The 19,421-nt window shown below is 44.5% G+C and overlaps 2 protein-coding genes across 3 annotated transcripts in view; both read right to left on the minus strand.

Annotated features, from left to right (window-relative positions):
- Nucleotides 1-325: 325 nt before the first annotated feature.
- LOC121532704 (UDP-N-acetylglucosamine transporter-like) lies at nt 326-8,356 on the minus strand. Its single transcript, XM_041838487.2, has 8 exons — nt 8,023-8,356; nt 7,435-7,658; nt 7,111-7,265; nt 2,426-2,548; nt 2,104-2,278; nt 1,478-1,596; nt 1,087-1,220; nt 326-976 (listed from the first exon to the last, which is right to left on the minus strand). Exons 2-8 carry the CDS (start codon nt 7,646-7,648, stop codon nt 886-888), a joined length of 1,011 nt encoding a protein of 336 aa, XP_041694421.1. The 5' UTR covers nt 7,649-7,658; nt 8,023-8,356; the 3' UTR covers nt 326-885.
- Nucleotides 8,357-8,916: 560 nt separating this feature from the next.
- LOC121533473 (neurogenic locus notch homolog protein 2) overlaps nt 8,917-19,421 on the minus strand; it is a 58,078-nt gene continuing 47,573 nt past the window's right edge. For both annotated transcript variants that reach the window (XM_045205506.1, XM_041839438.2), the window contains exons 29-34: nt 18,430-18,517; nt 18,161-18,314; nt 17,724-18,043; nt 13,667-13,814; nt 12,903-13,000; nt 8,917-12,723 (exon numbers count right to left, since the gene is read on the minus strand). In XM_045205506.1, the coding sequence (XP_045061441.1) occupies nt 11,335-12,723; nt 12,903-13,000; nt 13,667-13,814; nt 17,724-18,043; nt 18,161-18,314; nt 18,430-18,517 (2,197 nt within the window). In that variant the 3' untranslated portion in view covers nt 8,917-11,334. The remainder of the gene's footprint in view (nt 12,724-12,902; nt 13,001-13,666; nt 13,815-17,723; nt 18,044-18,160; nt 18,315-18,429; nt 18,518-19,421) is intronic.

Below are 19,421 nucleotides of genomic sequence, written 5' to 3' on the forward strand. Positions count from 1 at the left end.
ATACTATAGTAAGTGCCTATTAAGTACCAATTAAAGTAACAGGGTTGACAATTTCATCTTAAAACAGCCATAAATCCCCTTGTGACAGAAATTGGCCAAAAAGAGTAGAACCAGCTCACTTACTTTTTTTACACTATGGTTTGACTATTAGATGTTCAATTAATATTTAATATTTAAAAAGGAATAGTTTCACCATATTTAAACAAGAGTTCAGTTCGGGTAACAGGGTTGACCTTAAAATGAGGGCCAGACGTAAATGAATCACATGAAATAAATAATAGTCTTCAGAAATACAGTATATACAAAAGGGCACTTCAATTAATATAACAGGCTTTTAAACTGTAATATTGGTGCACAATTTCTACTTAAAATATCAAAGGGGCGCAAAAGGCACTCATTTAGTGGAACGACCCACAAACAGAGTTCTATAGCAGTGAAACAGCAACATAGCTCATCAGTATGTCTGCGGAGTCCAATACATCTGGACTATTGTCACAACTCATGTGTGAACATTATGGTGTCTTTGTTTTATCCATCATCTTCATGATTGAGATGATGACAGTAACATTAAGAAAGGGGACCCACCCCAACTAGTTTTGGCCCAGTGCAGTAAGCTGCCTGACAGGTCTGTCCAGTACACTGCTCAGCTTGCTCATGATTCATGGGTCTATTTCTCATGGGTGTATTTCTCTGTAGTGGTAACCATGGTGAGGAACAGCCTTGTCTGGCCACTTCCTGGTCACATTTTACAGTTGAGGCACTTCACTCCTCTTCTCTCTTCCTCTCCACTTTTCATCTCTCCTCCACACGACTCTTCTCATATCCTCTTCTTTTCTTTTACCTGACCTCTCTTTCGGTCCTCCTTTTTTTCCTCTGTGATGTCCCCTAGGCACGACTGGGGTTGGGGGATGGCTTGCCCTCGTAGCCATACAGGAAGGTGGCCACGATGACCAGCACTGCACCCATGAAGAACACACTGGAGAGGACACAAGACAAGACACAGCATTACACGTGTCAGAGCCAAGGGACATTCAATTAGGAAATTAAAATTACCCGGCTCAAGAGACAATGTGTGTGTGTGAGAACCTAGAGGGGTCGAAGTCCTGCAGCCAGAAGTAGGATATGAGTGTTGACAGAATGATGGAGAGTGACGTAGCGAAGCCCTTCAGGATGTTGTCTGCATACTTGATGACAGCTGCTATAACCAGCCCTCCTAGTGCCTAGAGAAACACACACCAGACATGGACTGGATGAGCAGTGGGCAAAGGGACACTATAATACTACTAAGCTCACACAATTGAAACGAGATAAAGCAGTAGCATCTTAGTCAAGAGGAAAGGCAATATTCAATCAACATGATTAACAGTGCAAGCCGTTTCACTTAAAACCGTACACTATTTCTCCAAATGTGTATATTGCGAACTAACAGTACACCTATAGCTGACAGGTGAAGTAAAACAATTATAGTGAGATGTACCTGCAGAGCCACCACTATCCAGGTGATTGTGTTGTATCCCTGGAACATCCCAGATTCTTGGACTCTATCCCCATTGTACGCAAACATCCCCATCAGACCAAACACCAGGCCAAATATTCCTACACACAAACAGGTCAGATTATATGAGAGTTTGAACTGACTATGAATGATAGGAACGTAGATTAAACGTAAGCCTGCCAGCTTTCATCAAAAACAATAACACCTGCAGTGTTTGACTGGAAATAAAAAAAACAATGTCTACATCCATAGACATTAATGCTAAAACACTACTCTCATGCAATGTGTATGAGGATGAATGCAGTTCATACCAGGAAATGAGTCACAGGATAATTAACATACGCTTCACATGTTCAGCTGTAAAAATAAACTCAGCAGGAAGACTCATTTCGCACAAAAGGAGCTGAGAGAAAAACGCAGGGTTTTTGTGCAGTGAGGAGGAAGGAACACTAAAAACTCCTTTCAAAGACACGGTTGAGATACAGTACTAGAGCTCTGTCATAAATAATATATCTTTGATAATAACAGAGTAATTCTGGGATGGAAAACTGGAACAAGTGCCCTTATTGCAAGACAACCCTAGTATAGTTAAAACGTTTCATCCTGACCCAATTGGATGTTGCGGACCCAGACACTCTGTTTGGTCTCTTTGAGGATCTTCTCAAAGTAAACGCCAGCAAAGCCACTGGAGAAGCAGGCCACCAGCACCGCCGCCACACCCACAAACTGGGACCCTGCAGACAGCTGCTCCTTCTCAGGGGCCCCGGGGGACTCAGAGGGCCACTAGACATTGGATACACATACATACACACACACACACACACACACACAAACATAAACATACAAACACACTTGCACTCAAACACACTGGAGTGTGTAAAATGCAGGTTTTAAAAAAGTGGATTGAAAAGGAGATGGAGTAGAGTTTACCTGCACAAGCGCGACCCCAGCCATGAGGATGAGCAGGGAGAGCCACTGGTACACACCCAGCCTCCGGCCCAGCATGGACACTGAGAACAGAGCTGTGGTAAGGATCTTCAGCTGGTAGGTCACCTGGTGGAGAGAGACAAGGGGAAAACAGGGGACACCATTTAGATACCATAAAAAGTATACTACCCCAGACACAAATTGTGCCTTCAGAAAGTATTCACACCCCTCAACTTTTTCCAAATGTTGTTGTGTTACAGCCTGAATTTAAAATAGCTTAAATTGGGATTTTTTTGTCACTATACAATACCCCATAATGTCAAAGTGGAATTATGTTTTTCAAAATTGTAACAAATGAATACAAAATGAAAAGCTGAAATGAGTCAATAAGTATTCAACACATTTGTTATGGCAAGCCTAAATAAGTTCAGGAGTAAAGATTTGCTTAACAAGTCACATAAGAAGTTGTATGGACTCACTCTGTGTGCAATTATAGTGTTTAACATGATTTTTGAATGACTACCTCATCTCTGTACCCTACACATACACAATTATCTGATTCAACCACAAAGACCAGGTAGGTTTTCTAATGCCTCGCAAAGAAGGGCACCTATTGGTAGATGGGTAAAAAATAAAAATAAAACAGACATTGAATATCCCTTTGAGCATGGTGAAGTTATTAATTACACATTGGATGGTGTATCAATAGACCCAGTCCCTACAAAGGCGTCCTTCCTAACTCAGTTGCCGGAGAGGAAGGAAACCGCTCAGGGATTTCACCATGAGGCCAATGGTGACTTCAAAACAGTTACAGACTTTAATGGCTGTGATAGGAGAAAACTGAGGATGGATCAACAACATTGTAGTCACTCCACAATACTAACCTAAATGACAGAGTGAAAAGAAGGAACCCTGTACAGAATAAAAAATATTCCAAAACATGCATCCTGTTTTCAATAAGGATATGTAAAACAGCAAAGAATGTGGCAAAGAAATGAACTTTATGTCCTGAAGACAAAGCGTTATGTTTGGGGCAAATCCAACTCAACATGTCACTGAGTACCACTCTTCATATTTTCAAGCATGGTGGTGGCTGCATCATGTTACAACCTGGTCTCAGAGCATTTCGTATTCTTCTGTACACGTAAATCCGAGACACTCCATTTAGTATGATATATTTTACATTTCGTATGGTATGTATTCATTTGTGGATGTCCATCATCCATTTCATATGATATGTTCCGAATTACAATTCGTATGACATTTTACGAATTGCAATTCATAGAATATGTTACGAATTGCTATATGTACAATATGTTATGAATTTGCAAAACGTATGATATGTTACGAATTCCAATTTGTTGTGGCTAATGTTAGCTAGCTGGCTAAGGTTAGCTAGGCTAGGGGGTTAAGGTTAGGAGTTATGTTAAAAGTTACGGTTATGGGAAGGGTTAGCTAACATGCTAAGTAGTTGCAAACAATGTTCCCTCTAAGAAGAAATATCAGCCCACAGAGAGAAGTAGGTGAACTGTTGCCATTTTGAACCATTTCAGGTGTCTGAAGGTACAAACTATGCCTTCCCGGCGGGCCCGGAGAACAAATCAAGTGCACTATAGGCCTACCGCTGGCCAATCGGATGGCTCAGATGACCGTGTCTGCAGTAACGTAGCAGGCATAAAAGAAAGATACAGCAAAGTTGTACTGTGAGATTTCAAAACTTTTAAAACCATGACTAGAGAGAGACTGTCAACGAATACAGCAAAGAGCTGCTGTTTTATGAGTGAGTTCATGTTTAAGTTCTTCCTAAGCACTGTCAACACTTTGTATTTAACACTTTTATAAACCATAAAATGTGCGTTCTTCATATTTCCACTCAGCGCTACACTGCAGCAGTAATGATTGAGTAGGAAAGTGTATCTATAGGCTTGCGTTGTTGTTATTATTAGCAGCTTATTTCACTTCTCTGTTCATAGGAGTAACAACATGAATTTGTGCATGAGGCAGAAATAATGAGGTGCGACTCGAGTTTCACCATCAGCTGGAAGACGCTGTCCCTTTTTGGCATGGGAGAGCGGAGGGATGTTAAGAGGCAGCTCTCAGTCTGCTGCTCTCTCCCTCCGATGAGACTGACCATCAGATACAGGCACCATCAACCCAGTAAAATACAAATAAAAAGCACATTATTTAAATGTATGCTCACTCAGCTGTGCCTCACAAGTAATACAACAACGGATCTATTACCGGTGTGATCATATAGCCTACCTCAAATGTTGAAATATATGTTTTTTTTTAATGTCCCGAACAACAATGCATTGGCAGGGCAATATGTGGTGATAATGTATTGGGCCTATAGCTTACTGCACAAACCTCATTGTTACAGTACTGTTTTTAATTGGTTAATGTTGCATAGGCTTACGTTTTTTAAGTAATGTTAAAAAAAAATCTGAGTGGTAGATCTTGGCTTGCATTTTGATTCAGAAAGTGATCTTGACTCAGAAAACGTTGGTGACCACTGTTCTAGAGTTTTCCCGTTAACACTATCAACGTTTCCCTTCACTGCGGCAATTGTGATCGAATCAACACAATATTAGCCACTTTCAATGCAACATACCGAAACAAAACTAACTATGCAAGAGATTTTGTTGTAGGCAGAACGCATCAGAGTAGGATTCTATTGCATTGACATGCATGTATTCTACACAGACCGGTGCGGCATAAACAATCAGAGCTGCAGTAGGCCTATATGCAAATAGACTATTGCTACATATGGATCGGTGCCATTTACTTTGAACTGGACTGTGTTTACAGCATGAGTAAATGCTGCTTGTTTCGAGATCAGAGCGCTGCATGTAGCAACGTGTGCACATTTTGTTAATATCCTTTGCTAGTTAGTGAGTTATTAGCCCAGTTATAGATACTTTATAGTCAGCAACAGGGGAGTGATTGCTTCCTACAAGAGCACAAAACGTGTACATTTCTAGACATCTTTGAAAAAAAATAGTCAGGTAAAGAGCTTTTTTTTTTGTCTTAAAGGGGCATTGTTGAATTTTGAGACAGGCTTGAATAAGCTAAGTAACCAATAGGCAGAGGGTAGCATAATTTGTCTTATTCTCTGTAATAATGGTACGGGATTAATAATGCACTTCATTTTGTAAAGTGGTTTCTTGCACCAAACAACAACAAATTTTCAGTCACCTCCTTGTCTGAAGGACAAGTAGATAAACAGGTTAATGTCAAGCCCTGCAGGTTTCTTTCAAAAGTCTAATGGAATGTAGGCCTACATTGAACACCACACATTGGCTGCTACTGTAGGCTGAATGATAGAACAGCTATGTCCATGTAAAAATGTTATGGGATGCATTTTCTCCATTGTTTTTGATGGTAGGCCACTCTGGTAGGCCTACATTATGATCAAATAGCCACAGTAGCCTAATTGGCCACTGTTAAACAGCCTCAGTATTCACAGTAAACGCGCACTAGAAGTTGCAAAGAATTTTTACAACGTTCAAGTTTGCACTCAGCAGACCTGAAATTTGCTCAGCTCCTACATTTCTGGAGGGAACAAAATAGCTAAATGGTTGCAAAATAGCTAAAAATAAGTTAAAAAGCAGCTAATGTGCTAAAGTTGTCCGTGATGAAATTTGAACACGCAACCTTTAGGTTGCTAGACGTTTGCGTCCTTTCGTTTTTTTGCCTTAAGTAACCGTCTTAAGTAACTGTCTCCTGAGTGGCGCAGTGGTCTAAGGCACTGCATCGCAGTGCTAGCTGTGCCGCTAGAGATCCTGGTTCGAATCCAGGCTCTGTCGTAGCCGGCCGTGACCGGGAGACCCATGGGGCGGCGCGCAATTGGCCCAGCGTCGTCCAGGGTAGGGGAGGGAATGGCCGGCAGGGATGTAGCTCAGTTGATAGAGCATGGCGTTTGCAACGCCAGGGTTGTGGGTTCGATTCCCACAAGGGGGTATAAAAAAAAATAATGTAAGTCGCTCTGGATAAGAGCGTCTGCTAAATGACGTAAATGTAAAAATGTAATGTAAATGTCTGTCTAATGTAACCATGCCAAATTTAACATATCATACTAATTTGAGTGTCCCAGATTTACATTCTCTATCTTATGTATAGTCTATGAGACCAGGTTGCATGTTTTGGGTATGCTTGTCATTGGCAAGGACTAGGGAGTTTTTGTTCAGATAAAAATAAATGGAATAGAGCTAAGCACAGGCAAAATCCTAGAGGAAAACCTGGTTCAGTCTGCTTTCCAATAGACACTGTGAGACAAATTCACCTTTCAGCAGGACAATAACCTAAAACACAAGAACAAATATACACTGGAGTAGCTTACCAAGACGACATTGAATGTTCCTGAGTGGCATAGTTACAGTTTTGACTTAAATCAGCTTGAAAATCTATGGCAAGACTTGAAAATGGCTGTCTAGCAATGATCAACAACCAACTTGACAGAGCTGGAATAATATTGTACAATCCAGGAACTCTTAGAGATTTACCCAGAAAAACTGACAGCTATAATCACTGCCAAAGGTGATTCTAACATGCATTGACTCAGGGGTGTGAATACTTATGTAAATTAGGTATTTGTGTATTTCATTTTCAATACATTTGCAAAAATGTCTAAAAACAGGTTTTCACTTTGTCATTATGGGGTAAACACACTCCATAACAGGTTGTTCTACCTGGTAGGTGGCAGCGTCTAGGTTGGACAGAGCCACATAGAGCAGGTTGTTCTGCAGGGTGTAGATCCCAGAAGGAATGGCCAGCTTCAGGGTCTCTATAGGCTTGTGGGCTATCTCCTGCCTCAGAATACTGCTCAGGGCCCGAACACTGTAGCCTGGGCCATACAGGACAGAGGGGGAGATAGAGGGAAAGTCAGATACCGAGATATAACTTGCCTAACCCTTTCATGTGTCATCCTCTAGGCCTAAATGTATACATGAACACAAAGTCTTATTTTGCTATACTACAGATGGGAAGTGGAAAGCTCTATCCAGACCACTCACTGTGCTCCTTGAAGACGAGCAGCAAACAGGTAATGATCTTCATGAACTCAGCCACCACCACAGCCGAGGAGGCCAGGTAGCGGGGGCCGTCCCCCTGCAGGGTGCGGGAGTAGCGCATGGTCAGCACCAGAGAGGTGGTCTGGAACACCAGCACCCCCAGAGACAGGTACTTCAACCTGGAGGATGCCATGTTGGAGACAGATGGGTGAATCATTCTGGTCAGTCTGCAGGGAGAGGAGACAACAGTTAGCCACTGCAAGGGTACAGTCTGGTCAGTCTGCAGTGAGAGGGGATAGTCTTGAAACATTCAAAGGAAGGACTGATGGGCCAAAAACAAGTCAGGCTACATTGCATAAATGACAGAAAGCTAACCATTCAATTACAAACGTTATACTTGCAACTTTTGTATATTCAGTTTGATTACAGTCAAATCAGGTGACACATTCCTAGAAAGATGGTTAGCTAGCTAGTTTGCGCAGGTGTTTTATCGTTCATCAACATCAAAGGAAGCAGGCAAGATAACGATGTTACGCTCGCGCCACTGACTCAATCTCATACAGTTTGATAGTGCAAGACTAGCAGACATACCTGGTAGCACCGGAAAGCTAGCTAGGTAATACAAAAGTTGAAGAATTACGGCTCAATTTCAACAAGTGTGAGCTGTAGTGCTAGCTAATGAGCTCAGCTGTCTGTTAGTAGCTAGCCAGGTAACTTATCCACAGTTCAAGTCCTCGCGTCCATTGACCCAGGCTGGCTCACAGCAACGGGATTCAACCATTGCCCCTTCATACCGATATAGCTGTCCATAATACCATAATTGTTTTATGTCCTATGACAGTATATATTCTAAAGTTGCAACGACATAGCTAAGTCAAAAGCATTTCGTATGATTTTACTTCCTTGTACAGTATTTTTGCTTCCTCATCTATTCAGAACACTAAGAACTAACCTTCAGCCCGATCTCCACTGCCCTCTGCTGGATGGGTGGACCATATAAATACAATTAATTATATTTCTATGGGGCGGACAGGATTTTGCTGCAAACTGTAGTGGCATTGTCTGTGAGTTTTAGATGAATCTGGTCTTTAATTTATGTAAGATATGTCCAGACATCCTTCAAGTATGCTCATACTGGCAAGTAAGGTCACATGAATTTAGGTTTGAGGCAATGATGGACTACATCCTGTGTGTTCCTCCAGGCTCCATTTGTAAGATTGTGGCTTCAATCCCCCCAGAGATCACATACACACAGTTTAAATGTATGCACTCACTATACTGTAAGTCACTTTGAATAAAATTGTCTGCCAAGCAGCATAATATCAATGCTTTGCTTTGATTATTGCTTTATCAGTGAATTTGTTCAGTGTAATACAGAGCACAATTTGTTGTAAAATGCATGGATGTTTTAACCTTTTTGTTTTCATTTCTAAAAACAATTCCTGTGAATAACCATGAAAGAATGGCACATGCACAATAGGCGGATGGATCTGAAAAGTCGGACTTTATTTATGTATATAATATGCACTTGATCATTTGTTTGGTTTATTTCAATCAGACGGGGTTTGTTCTTTATAAACAGGCATCTTCTACATTATACAAACATGAGGGGAAACTACTTCATTCATATAACATGTATATAGTTAACAGAAAAATAAAGTACAATAAACATACAAACATTTTTTATATACAGCATGTAAAAAATAGCCTTGAATAATGAGGCATTTAAGTGTAAATACCATGCTCCATGAGCTCTGCTGAATTGATCACGTGGATTGTCCAATGAGCTAAAAGGCCTAGACCCAGAGATAGCACATTGGAAGTAATTTGTAGTGGATATTAAGTGCCAGAGATGGGGAATGGGAAATTACTTTTGGGATATTGGTTTGTGGTTTGCTCATAGAGGCACTTAGTAATTTTCACAAAACAATTTACATTATCATAACAGTCTTATAATGATTGACTGCAAATCACCATGTCAGGTGTGTGTGTATTTGGATCTTGCTCTGTCAAAATACATTCATCTAGAATACATTGTAACAATAATCTACTTTGATTAGACAATACGTCCAAATGCAACATTTCCAAACAATACCTTAAACCGTGAACAATGTTGTGGATATACAATGATTTGCAATGAGTTTTTGGCTAACAAGTCAATTTGGTCTTGGAGACATTGATGTTCCATTTAACGGTGCAAAATAGAAACAATCAATGATTATCTGTAGTCACAGAGCGGTCACATAAGGCTGTGGCAAAATAGAAACAATCAATGATTATCTGTAGTCACAGAGCGGTCACATAAGGCTGTGGCAAAATAGAAACAATCAATGATTATCTGTAGTCACAGAGCGGTCACATAAGGCTGTGGCAAAATAGAAACAATCAATGATTATCTGTAGTCACAGAGCGGTCACATAAGGCTGTGGCAAAATAGAAACAATCAATGATTATCTGTAGTCACAGAGCGGTCACATAAGGCTGTGCTCATATGAGAAACATTATGAAGACAAAAATACTAATTACAAAACAAACATCTTCAGACTTGGCTTATGAATCACAAAACGATTAAAGAAGGTGCACTGATTGTAATCAAGCAAAAAGGTGATTAAATGATTTTGGGGAAAAAGCAACTGCCATATCAAACAAAAAAAGTACAACTTCAGAACCAGTCAAACTGTTGAGAGCAGTGATAATATTGAACAATATTCAGTAAAATAGAATAGTAATAGCTTTAAAAAAGTATAAGCTTTAAAAGTAACAAGTATCAGAGTCAAACCTTGTTCTTTAACAGTGGGGGCAGGACTTACTAAGGTGGTTGACTTGGTGGTGTAAAGCATATTCATCGTATTGCACACACCATAGTGAAACCCCCATGGTGAGAGACCATCTATAGAGAGACACATAGTGCAACATCCAATTATGCCCTTCTCTTTCATTTGGTATTTCATCAGTCACCATATTTTCTTCTGTATCCATAAATGTACGATACATCTTAAACTCTTCAGTAACACAGATTCTCCTGACACAGAACACCACAGCCACAACTTACTAACATCCCTCCCAAGGTGTGGGCGAGTACAGAGGCAACACTGTAACAGAGGCAAGAATGAAAAAGAATACAGGATAAATGACATCTATTTACACCACAGTTTCGCTTAGAACCAAACATTGAAGAGATGTATCTGTATGTTTTTAGCTTGTATGTGTGTGTGTACCTTTCTAACCACACGACAACAGCCCCTCAAAATAGCCTCACCACATTCTAATGAGAAACATTCCAAAATACAAATCCTACGTTTTTGCTTAAAGAACACAACTTAACATAAGTGAACGGACCCATCATATAAAAAGTAGAGTTAATTTTCAATGAAACATTAGTATGTCATTGGCAGGTCTACATAAAACAAAGTGAATGAAAAAGATAGCATGTTAAATGAGCAAATATGTCCTTAAAATTTTTCTAAGATAAGGCTTAGCCAAAAGAAACGGCCCAAAAGGGATGACAAGAAGAAGCAGATTAAGCCAAATGAAGAATATCCAATGTCGATTCTGTCTTGGTGCCTTCTTGAACAGTCCATTTTCCTTACAGTACATGATCACTGTTTGGCTCTGGTTCCTTGTTTGTTTTCTGATGATCAGTCATTTCAAACTGGCCAAGGTACTCAAACAGTTTTTGGTTTTAGTTAGCAATACTCAAAAGAGACTATACACTATCTTTAAGCGCAAAATGGAAGAAAAGCATGTAACAATGAAGTGTAAAAGTGATTACTGTAACCAGAGAGAGGATAAGACAAAACAAATGATGAAAGAAATGACTGATAAAGAGTTTTTAAGTGTTGTAGTTTAACTACAAAGATCAACAAAACTTTTAAGAGTTGGGCGCTTTAAGAGAGTCCTCATCTATGCAAACACCTGCATGTTGCCACGCTGAGGCTGCTGGGGGTTCTGTTGCGTCTGCTGGGACTGCGGCTGCTCCGGAATATGTGTGTGGCGGGGAGGCGGCAGTGCATGGGGGTTCCCCAGGGGGGTGGGGCTGGTGGTGACATCAGACCAGTCTGAGTTGGAGTGGGGGGAGGAGGAGGACCAGGGGTCAGGGGACTCGGGGGAGGGGGTGAGGTACGGGTGCTTGCTGGGCGGGTGAGCCGGGTGCCCCGGGGTGGTGCCCTCCGAGCCAGCGGTGGCGTAGCTGTGCTGAGAGGGAGGGGTGGGGTACTTATCCACGGGGCTCTGGATAGCCTGATATGGAGGGAGCTGCTGGCGGGACTGGCCGTCCTGCACCATGCCATGGCCGTGGGCCAGGCCGTGAGAGTGGGGGAGGCTGTGGGACAGGCTGTGCTGGAGGCCCACGTCGGGCATCTGGTACATCATGCCCTGGGTGCAGTGCAGGTGAGTAGGGCCCTGCTGAGAGTGGGGCTGGCCCTGGTTTTGCCCCTGTGACTGCACCTGCCCAGGCTGGGGCTGCTTCAGCAGGGCCTGCCCGCCCCCCGGTGCCATCATCTGGAAGGTGACAATGGGAGGCAGCTGCTCGCGGCTCATGGTGACATTCATGGGGGTGAGCAGGCCTTGGCCGTGGTGCTGGGACATGCCAGGATGGCCGTTACCAATCTGCTGGGGGAGGAGGCTGAACATGTGGCCACCGTATCCATGCTTCAGGCCCACCCAGCTCTGCTGTTGGCCCAGCATGTGGCTGACTGGAGGCAGCAGGGGCCTGGAGGAGGGGCTGCTCAGGAGAGGAGGAGAGTTGGCCGTGTTGGGGGCCCTGGCAGCGTCTCCTGTGTACGAGTGTGGAGACTCCAGGGAGTCCACAGGTGACATGGTGACTGAGCTCTCTGACAGCCCTCCTGCAGCTTTAGTGCCATTGCCACTGGCTCCTCCCACAGCTCCCACTGCAGGCCCTTCTCCTCCTGTTGGCTTCTTCCTCCGCTTAGCCTTCATGTCTTTCAGCTCTTTGGCTGTACCCCCGCCAGCACCTCCAACCTTCCCCCCGCCCCGCCTGCTCTTCTTGCCCTGGGGCCCGGGCCGCATGCCCATGTAGCCCGCTCCGTTTCCTCCACAAACCAGGGAGTGTCCCCCTCCCCCGCCCATGTGGTTGGGGCCGTTGTGTGGGCTGTGGACCAGGTTGTACTGATCGAGCAGACGTACAATGTCGTGGTGCATGCGCTCCTGTGCGGTGTCACGGGGCAGCCGGTCCAGGTGGTCTGTGATGTCCCTATTAGAGTAGTGGTCCAGCAGAACCTGGGCCGCCTCAAAACTACCCTCTCTGGCTGCCAGGAACAACGGGGTCTCCTCCTGGAAAAACACAATGGGCAAAACAACCCATGAAGACATGTATATGTACAAAGCTAATAAAACATGATACTAAAGTGATATAATATGGGACATAGCTTGACATAAAGGCTACTTTTGAGGTATGAAAACTTGTGCAAAACAAGATGGTGATGTGAAATGTAAACCGAGGTAGTACAGACCTTGTTGTCCTGCATGTCTCTGTTGGCTCCATTCTTCAGCAGCACCAGGGTGGCCTCCACATTGTTCACAGCAGCTGCCCAGTGCAGAGCAGACTTACCTGAGAGAGACAGAGAAAGATAAAAAATTGGTCTGGAAGAAAACTAAAACATTTACATTTTTTGTTTAATTCCCCTTTGATTGCGCATCTGGCACTTTAATTGCGCATCTAACGAGTGAGGAATGTTCCGTCTAATGTGCTGGTCTAGCGATGGTTCTGTACTGCCGATGCTCATTTCATGGAAAAGTTACAAATAACAAATAATAGATACAAATGATATACTTAAGCCAGGTAAGCCTACTTTGCAGTTAACATTTAATTGATAAGGACTTGGGGAAAGTATTTTGGTCAATCCACAAGATGGTTATCACATCAACTGGCTTCACACAGAGTGATAGACAAGCACGAGCATCACACAGACGTGGGCAATATTGCTGGAAATTACTTGGCAGATATTGTGTTAGGTTTGGCTTTTTAAGCCAATAGTGGCTAACCAGGGATGGGATCATGTCAATGTTGATTAGATAGTAGCTGGGAGCTTGCGGTGTCTGATACTTGTGAGATTTGTTAATGAAAGTTTGCGGTGGAGCACGTGAAAAATTGCATGTACTTTCAATTGTTTGGTGAGCTACTCATAGGTGGGCTGCGAGCTACTGGTAGCTAGTGATCGACCTGTTGGAGACACCTGACACTCAATATGCATGTAGAAACAATGCCAGGGCTCACCGTGGTCGTCGACAGCATTGATGTCCGCGTGGCAGTGCACCAGTTCCTCCACTATGCCCTCCACAGCCAGCCTGGCAGCCAGGATTAGAGGTGTGGTGCCATCGTTCATCCTGGCATCCAACTCAGTGGCCCGGTTACGGATCAGGATCTGAGAAGGGAACAGAGTGTTAACTCAATAAGCTCAATACGGTTTTTCAACCTTTGCTCATGTGAGCACAGTACCAGCACTAGTTTATCAACTGCTCTAATGAGAGTGTCTTTTCAGCCCTCCAATCTCCTGATTCTGCCTCCTCAACCCTCCTCTCCTCCCTTTCTGCATCTTTTGACTCTCTATGTCCCCTATCCTCCCGGCCGGCTCGGTCCTCCACTCCTGCTCCGTGGCTTGACGACTCATTGCGAGCTCACAGAACAGGGCTCCGGGCAGCCGAGCGGAAATGGAGGAAAACTAGACTCCCTGCCGACCTGTCATCTTTTCACTCCCTCCTCTCTACATTTTCTTCCTCTGTTTCTGCTGCTAAAGCCACTTTCTACCACTCTAAATTTCAAGCCTCTGCCTCTAACCCTAGGAAGCTCTTTGCCACCTTCTCCTCCCTGCTGAATCCTCCTCCTCCTCCCCCTCCCTCCTCCCTCTCTGTGGATGACTTCGTCAACCATTTTGAAAAGAAGGTTGACGACATCCGATCCTCATTTATTAAGTCAAATGACACCGCTGGTCCTGCTCACACTGCCCTACCCTATGCTTTGACTTCTTTCTCCCCTTTCTCTCCAGATGAAATCTTGCGACTTGTGACGGCCGGCCGCCCAACAACCTGCCCGCTTGACCCTATCCCCTCCTCTCTTCTCCAGACCATTTCCGGAGACCTTCTCCCTTACTTCACCTCACTCATCAACTCATCCTTGACCACTGGCTATGTCCCTTGCGTCTTCAAGAGAGCGAGAGTTGCACCCCTTCTCAAAAAACCTACACTCGATCCCTCCGATGTCAACAACTACAGACCAGTATCCCTTCTTTCTTTTCTCTCCAAAACTCTTGAGCGTGCAGTCTTTAGCCAACTCTCTTGCTATCTCTCTCAGAATGACCTTCTTGATCCAAACCAGTCAGGTTTCAAGACTGGTCATTCAACTGAGACTGCACTTCTCTGTGTCACAGAGGCTCTCCGCACTGCTAACTCTCTCTCCTCTGCTCTCATCCTTCTAGACCTATCTGCTGCCTTTGATACTGTGAACCATCAGATCCTCCTCTCCACCCTCTCCGAGTTGGGCATCTCCGGCGCGGCTCACTCTTGGATTGCGTCCTACCTCACAGGTCGCTCCTACCAGGTGGGGTGGCGAGAATCTGTCTCCGCACCACGTGCTCTCACCACTGGTGTCCCCCAGGGATCAGTTCTAGGCCCTCTCCTATTCTCTCTATACACCAAGTCACTTGGCTCTGTCATATCCTCACATGGTCTCTCCTATCATTGCTACGCAGACGACACACAATTCATCTTCTCCTTTCCCCCTTCTGATAACCAGGTGGCGAATCGCATCTCTGCATGTCTGGCAGACATATCAGTGTGGATGACGGATCACCACCTCAAGCTGAACCTCGGCAAGACGGAGCTGCTCTTCCTCCCGGGGAAGGACTGCCCGCTCCATGATCTCGCCATCACGGTTGACAACTCCGTTGTGTCCTCCTCCCAGAGTGCAAAGAACCTTGGCATGACCCTGGACAACACCCTGTCATTCTCCGCTAACATCAAAGCGGTGACCCGATCCTGTAGGTTCATGCTAAACAACATTCGCAGAGTACGACCCTACCTTACACAGGAAGCGGCACAGGTCCTAATCCAGGCACTTGTCATCTCCCGTCTGGATTACTGCAACTCGCTGTTGGCTGGGCTCCCTGCCTATGCCATTAAACCCCTTCAACTCATCCAGAACGCTGCAGCCCGTCTGGTGTTCAACCTTCCCAAGTTCTCTCACGTCACCCCGCTCCTCCGCACACTCCACTGGCTTCCAGTTGAAGCCCGCATCTGCTACAAGACCATGGTGCTTGCCTACGGAGCTGTGAGGGGAACGGCACCTCCGTACCTTCAGGCTCTGATCATTCCCTACACCCAAACGAGGGCATTGCGTTCATCCACATCTGGCCTGCTGGCCCCCCTACCTCTGCGGAAGCACAGTTCCCGCTCAGCCCAGTCAAAACTGTTCGCTGCTCTGGCACCCCAATGGTGGAACAAGCTCCCTCACGACGCCAGGACAGCAGAGTCACTCACCACCTTCCGGGAGACACTTGAAACCCCACCTCTTTAAGGAATACCTGGGATAGGATAAAAGTAATCCTTCTACCCCCAAAAAAAATATATATATATATATATATACATACACACACAGTGGGGAGAACAAGTATTTGATACACTGCCGATTTTGCAGGTTTTCCTACTTACAAAGCATGTAGAGGTCTGTAATTCTTATCATAGGTACACTTCAACTGTGAGAGACGGAATCTAAAACAAAAATCCAGAAAATCACATTGTGTGATTTTTAAGTAATTAATTTGCATTTTATTGCATGACATAAATATTTGATCTCCTACCAACCAGTAAGAATTCCGGCTCTCACAGACCTGTTCGTTTTTCTTTAAGAAGCCCTCCTGTTCTCCACTCATTACCTGTATTAACTGCACCTGTTTGAACTCGTTACCTGTATAAAAGACACCTGTCCACACACTCAATCAAACAGACTCCAACCTCTCCACAATGGCCAAGACCAGAGAGCTGTGTAAGGACATCAGGGATACAATTGTAGACCTGCACAAGGCTGGGATGGGCTACAGGACAATAGGCAAGCAGCTTGGTGAGAAGGCAACAACTGTTGGCGCAATTATTAGAAAATGGAAGAAGTTCAAGATGACGGTCAATCACCCTCGGTCTGGGGCTCCATGCAAGATCTCACCTCGTGGGGCATCAATGATCATGAGGAAGGTGAGGGATCAGCCCAGAACTACACGGCAGGACCTGGTCAATGACCTGAAGAGAGCTGGGACCACAGTCTCAAAGAAAACCATTAGTAACACACTACGCCGTCATGGATTAAAATCCTGCAGCGCACGCAAGGTCCCCCTGCTCAAGCCAGCGCATGTCCAGGCCCGTCTGAAGTTTGCCAATGACCATCTGGATGATCCAGAGGAGGAATGGGAGAAGGTCATGTGGTCTGATGAGACGAAAATAGAGCTTTTTGGTCTAAACACCATCCCAACCATGAAGCATGGAGGTGGAAACATCATTCTTTGGGGATGCTTTTCTGCAAAGGGGACAGGACGACTGCACCGTATTGAGGGGAGGATGGATGGGGCCATGTATCGCGAGATCTTGGCCAACAACCTCCTTCCCTCAGTAAGAGCATTGAAGATGGGTCGTGGCTGGGTCTTCCAGCATGACAACGACCCGAAACACACAGCCAGGGCAACTAAGGAGTGGCTCCGTAAGAAGCATCTCAAGGTCCTGGAGTGGCCTAGCCAGTCTCCAGACCTGAACTCAATAGAAAATCTTTGGAGGGAGCTGAAAGTCCGTATTGGCCAGCGACAGCCCCGAAACCTGAAGGATCTGGAGAAGGTCTGTATGGAGGAGTGGGCCAAAATCCCTGCTGCAGTGTGTGCAAACCTGGTCAAGACCTACAGGAAACGTATGATCTCTGTAATTGCAAACAAAGGTTTCTGTACCAAATATTAAGTTCTGCTTTTCTGATGTATCAAATACTTATGTCATGCAATAAAATGCAAATTAATTACTTAAAAATCACACAATGTGATTTTCTGGATTTTTGTTTTAGATTCCGTCTCTCACAGTTGAAGTGTACCTAGGATAAAAATTACAGACCTCTACATGCTTTGTAAGTAGGAAAACCTGCAAAATCGGCAGTGTATCAAATACTTGTTCTCCCCACTGTATGTATATATATATATATATAGTAAAGTGGTTGTCCCACTGGCTATCATAAGGTGAATGCACCAATTTGTAAGTCGCTCTGGATAAGAGCGTCTGCTAAATGACGAAAATGTAAATGAATATGTTACCTGGAACACTCCCTGGGCATCGGCCGCCACAGCAGCGTGGAGAGGGGTGCGACCCATGTTGTCGTGAGCATTGGCATCTGCCCCGGCGTCCAGCAGCCTTTTGGCGGCATCGGCCCGGGCGTAGCGAGCCGCCAGGTGGAGTGCCGTCTCCCCGGTGCGATCCGTTTGGGCCATGAGTGTTGCACCCTGGGTGATGAGGTCTGAGATGACGTTGGGTCCTGGCTCATCTCCCCCGCTCTCCTCTTCCTCTTCCGCCTGCAGGCCGCAATCAGACGCCCCTCCGTTTCGTAGAGAAGCCAGCATCAAGGGGGTGAAGCCATCTGGATGAGAATTTTGCAATTTGGTCAGAGCAAAAAAATATACAGTTACACCAAGGGCAATCAGTCAGGTATCCTTATACTTGATTGACAACAATCCTAATCAATCTTAAAATCTACCTGGTCCTTTGACATTGACATCCAGGCAGTCCGCTTCCAGATCAGCCTGTGGTGGAGTGAGAGAGATGTCAGCAGCCTTGTGGTGTTGTAAGGTCCACTCCCGTCTGTCCACTCCTCCATCCACACCCAGAGGCAGTAGGGGCTTGTCCTCAGTCTGGGGGAGAGGAGATATTTAGATACTCACTCAATGCATCATGCTGGTATGCAACTGGTGAGCCTTCTGACCCAAAATGGCTGCCAAGAATGGCTCTCTTCTTTCTCATTCTCACCCTTGGTTTCTTGGGCGGAGCCTCCTCTTCCATCCATCTCTGGCTCTGGCCTCCGTCCATCATCCCTCCATCCTGGGTCTTGAAGTTCCTGCAGGGAAGAGAGGAAGAAGAGGAAAGGGTGTGGAGAATGAGGCTCTACATTATGGTACATTGGTCAAACATTTGTCTCAGTTCAGAGTATGGTACACTATAGAGGTACACTATTTTGTCTTTATTCCCGGTATAGTGCAGTAATTAAAAAAAGTAAATATATAAGTGCAACATGTAAAGTGCTCGTCCCATGTTTCATGAGCTGAAATAAAAGTTATTGACCACAAACACAATTGCATTTTATCGATGGCAATTTGAATGCACAGAGATACCGTGATGAGATCCTGAGGCCCATTGTCGTGCCATTCATCCGCCACAATCACCTCATGTTTCAGCATGATAATGCACAGCCCCATGTCGCAAGGATCTGTACACAATTCCTGGAAGTTGAAAACTTCCCAGTTCTTCCATGGCCTGCATACTCACCAGACATGTCACTCATTGTGCATGTTTGGGATGCTCTGGATTGACGTGTACGACAGTGTGTTTCAGTTCCCGCAAATATCCAGCAACTTAGCACAACCATTGAGGAGGCCACAGGCCACAATCAACAGCCTGATCAACTATGCGAAAGAGATGTGTCGCGCTACATGAGGCAAATGGTGGTCAAACCAGATACTGACTAGTTTTCTGATCCACACCCCTACTTTTTTTTCCCCCAGGTATCTGTGACCAACAGATGCATATCTGTATTCCAAGTCATGTGAAATCCATAGAAATCCTAATTTATTTATTTCAATTGACTGATTTCCTTATATGAACTGTAACTCAGTAAAATATTTGAAATTGTTGCATGTTGCGTTTATATTTTTGTTCAATATATACACTACCGGTCAAAAGTTTTAGAACACCTACTCATTCAAGGGTTTTTATTTATTTGTACTATTTTCTACATTGTAGAA

Source organism: Coregonus clupeaformis, chromosome 20 (assembly GCF_020615455.1).
Source record: "Coregonus clupeaformis isolate EN_2021a chromosome 20, ASM2061545v1, whole genome shotgun sequence".
Classification (NCBI taxonomy): Eukaryota; Metazoa; Chordata; class Actinopteri; order Salmoniformes; family Salmonidae; genus Coregonus; species Coregonus clupeaformis.

What these genes read in the sequence shown, in the direction of transcription:
- LOC121532704 (XM_041838487.2), bottom strand. Translation starts at nt 7,648, where the DNA reads ATGATTCACCCATCTGTCTCCAACATGGCATCCTCCAGGTTGAAGTAC. An exon ending in GCTCGTCTTCAAGGAGCACA is followed by an intron (nt 7,266 to 7,434) that starts GTGAGTGGTCTG and finishes TGTATGGCCCAG; the next exon opens with GCTACAGTGTTCGGGCCCTG. An exon ending in GGTCCGCAACATCCAATTGG is followed by an intron (nt 1,597 to 2,103) that starts GTCAGGATGAAA and finishes GTTTGTGTGTAG; the next exon opens with GAATATTTGGCCTGGTGTTT.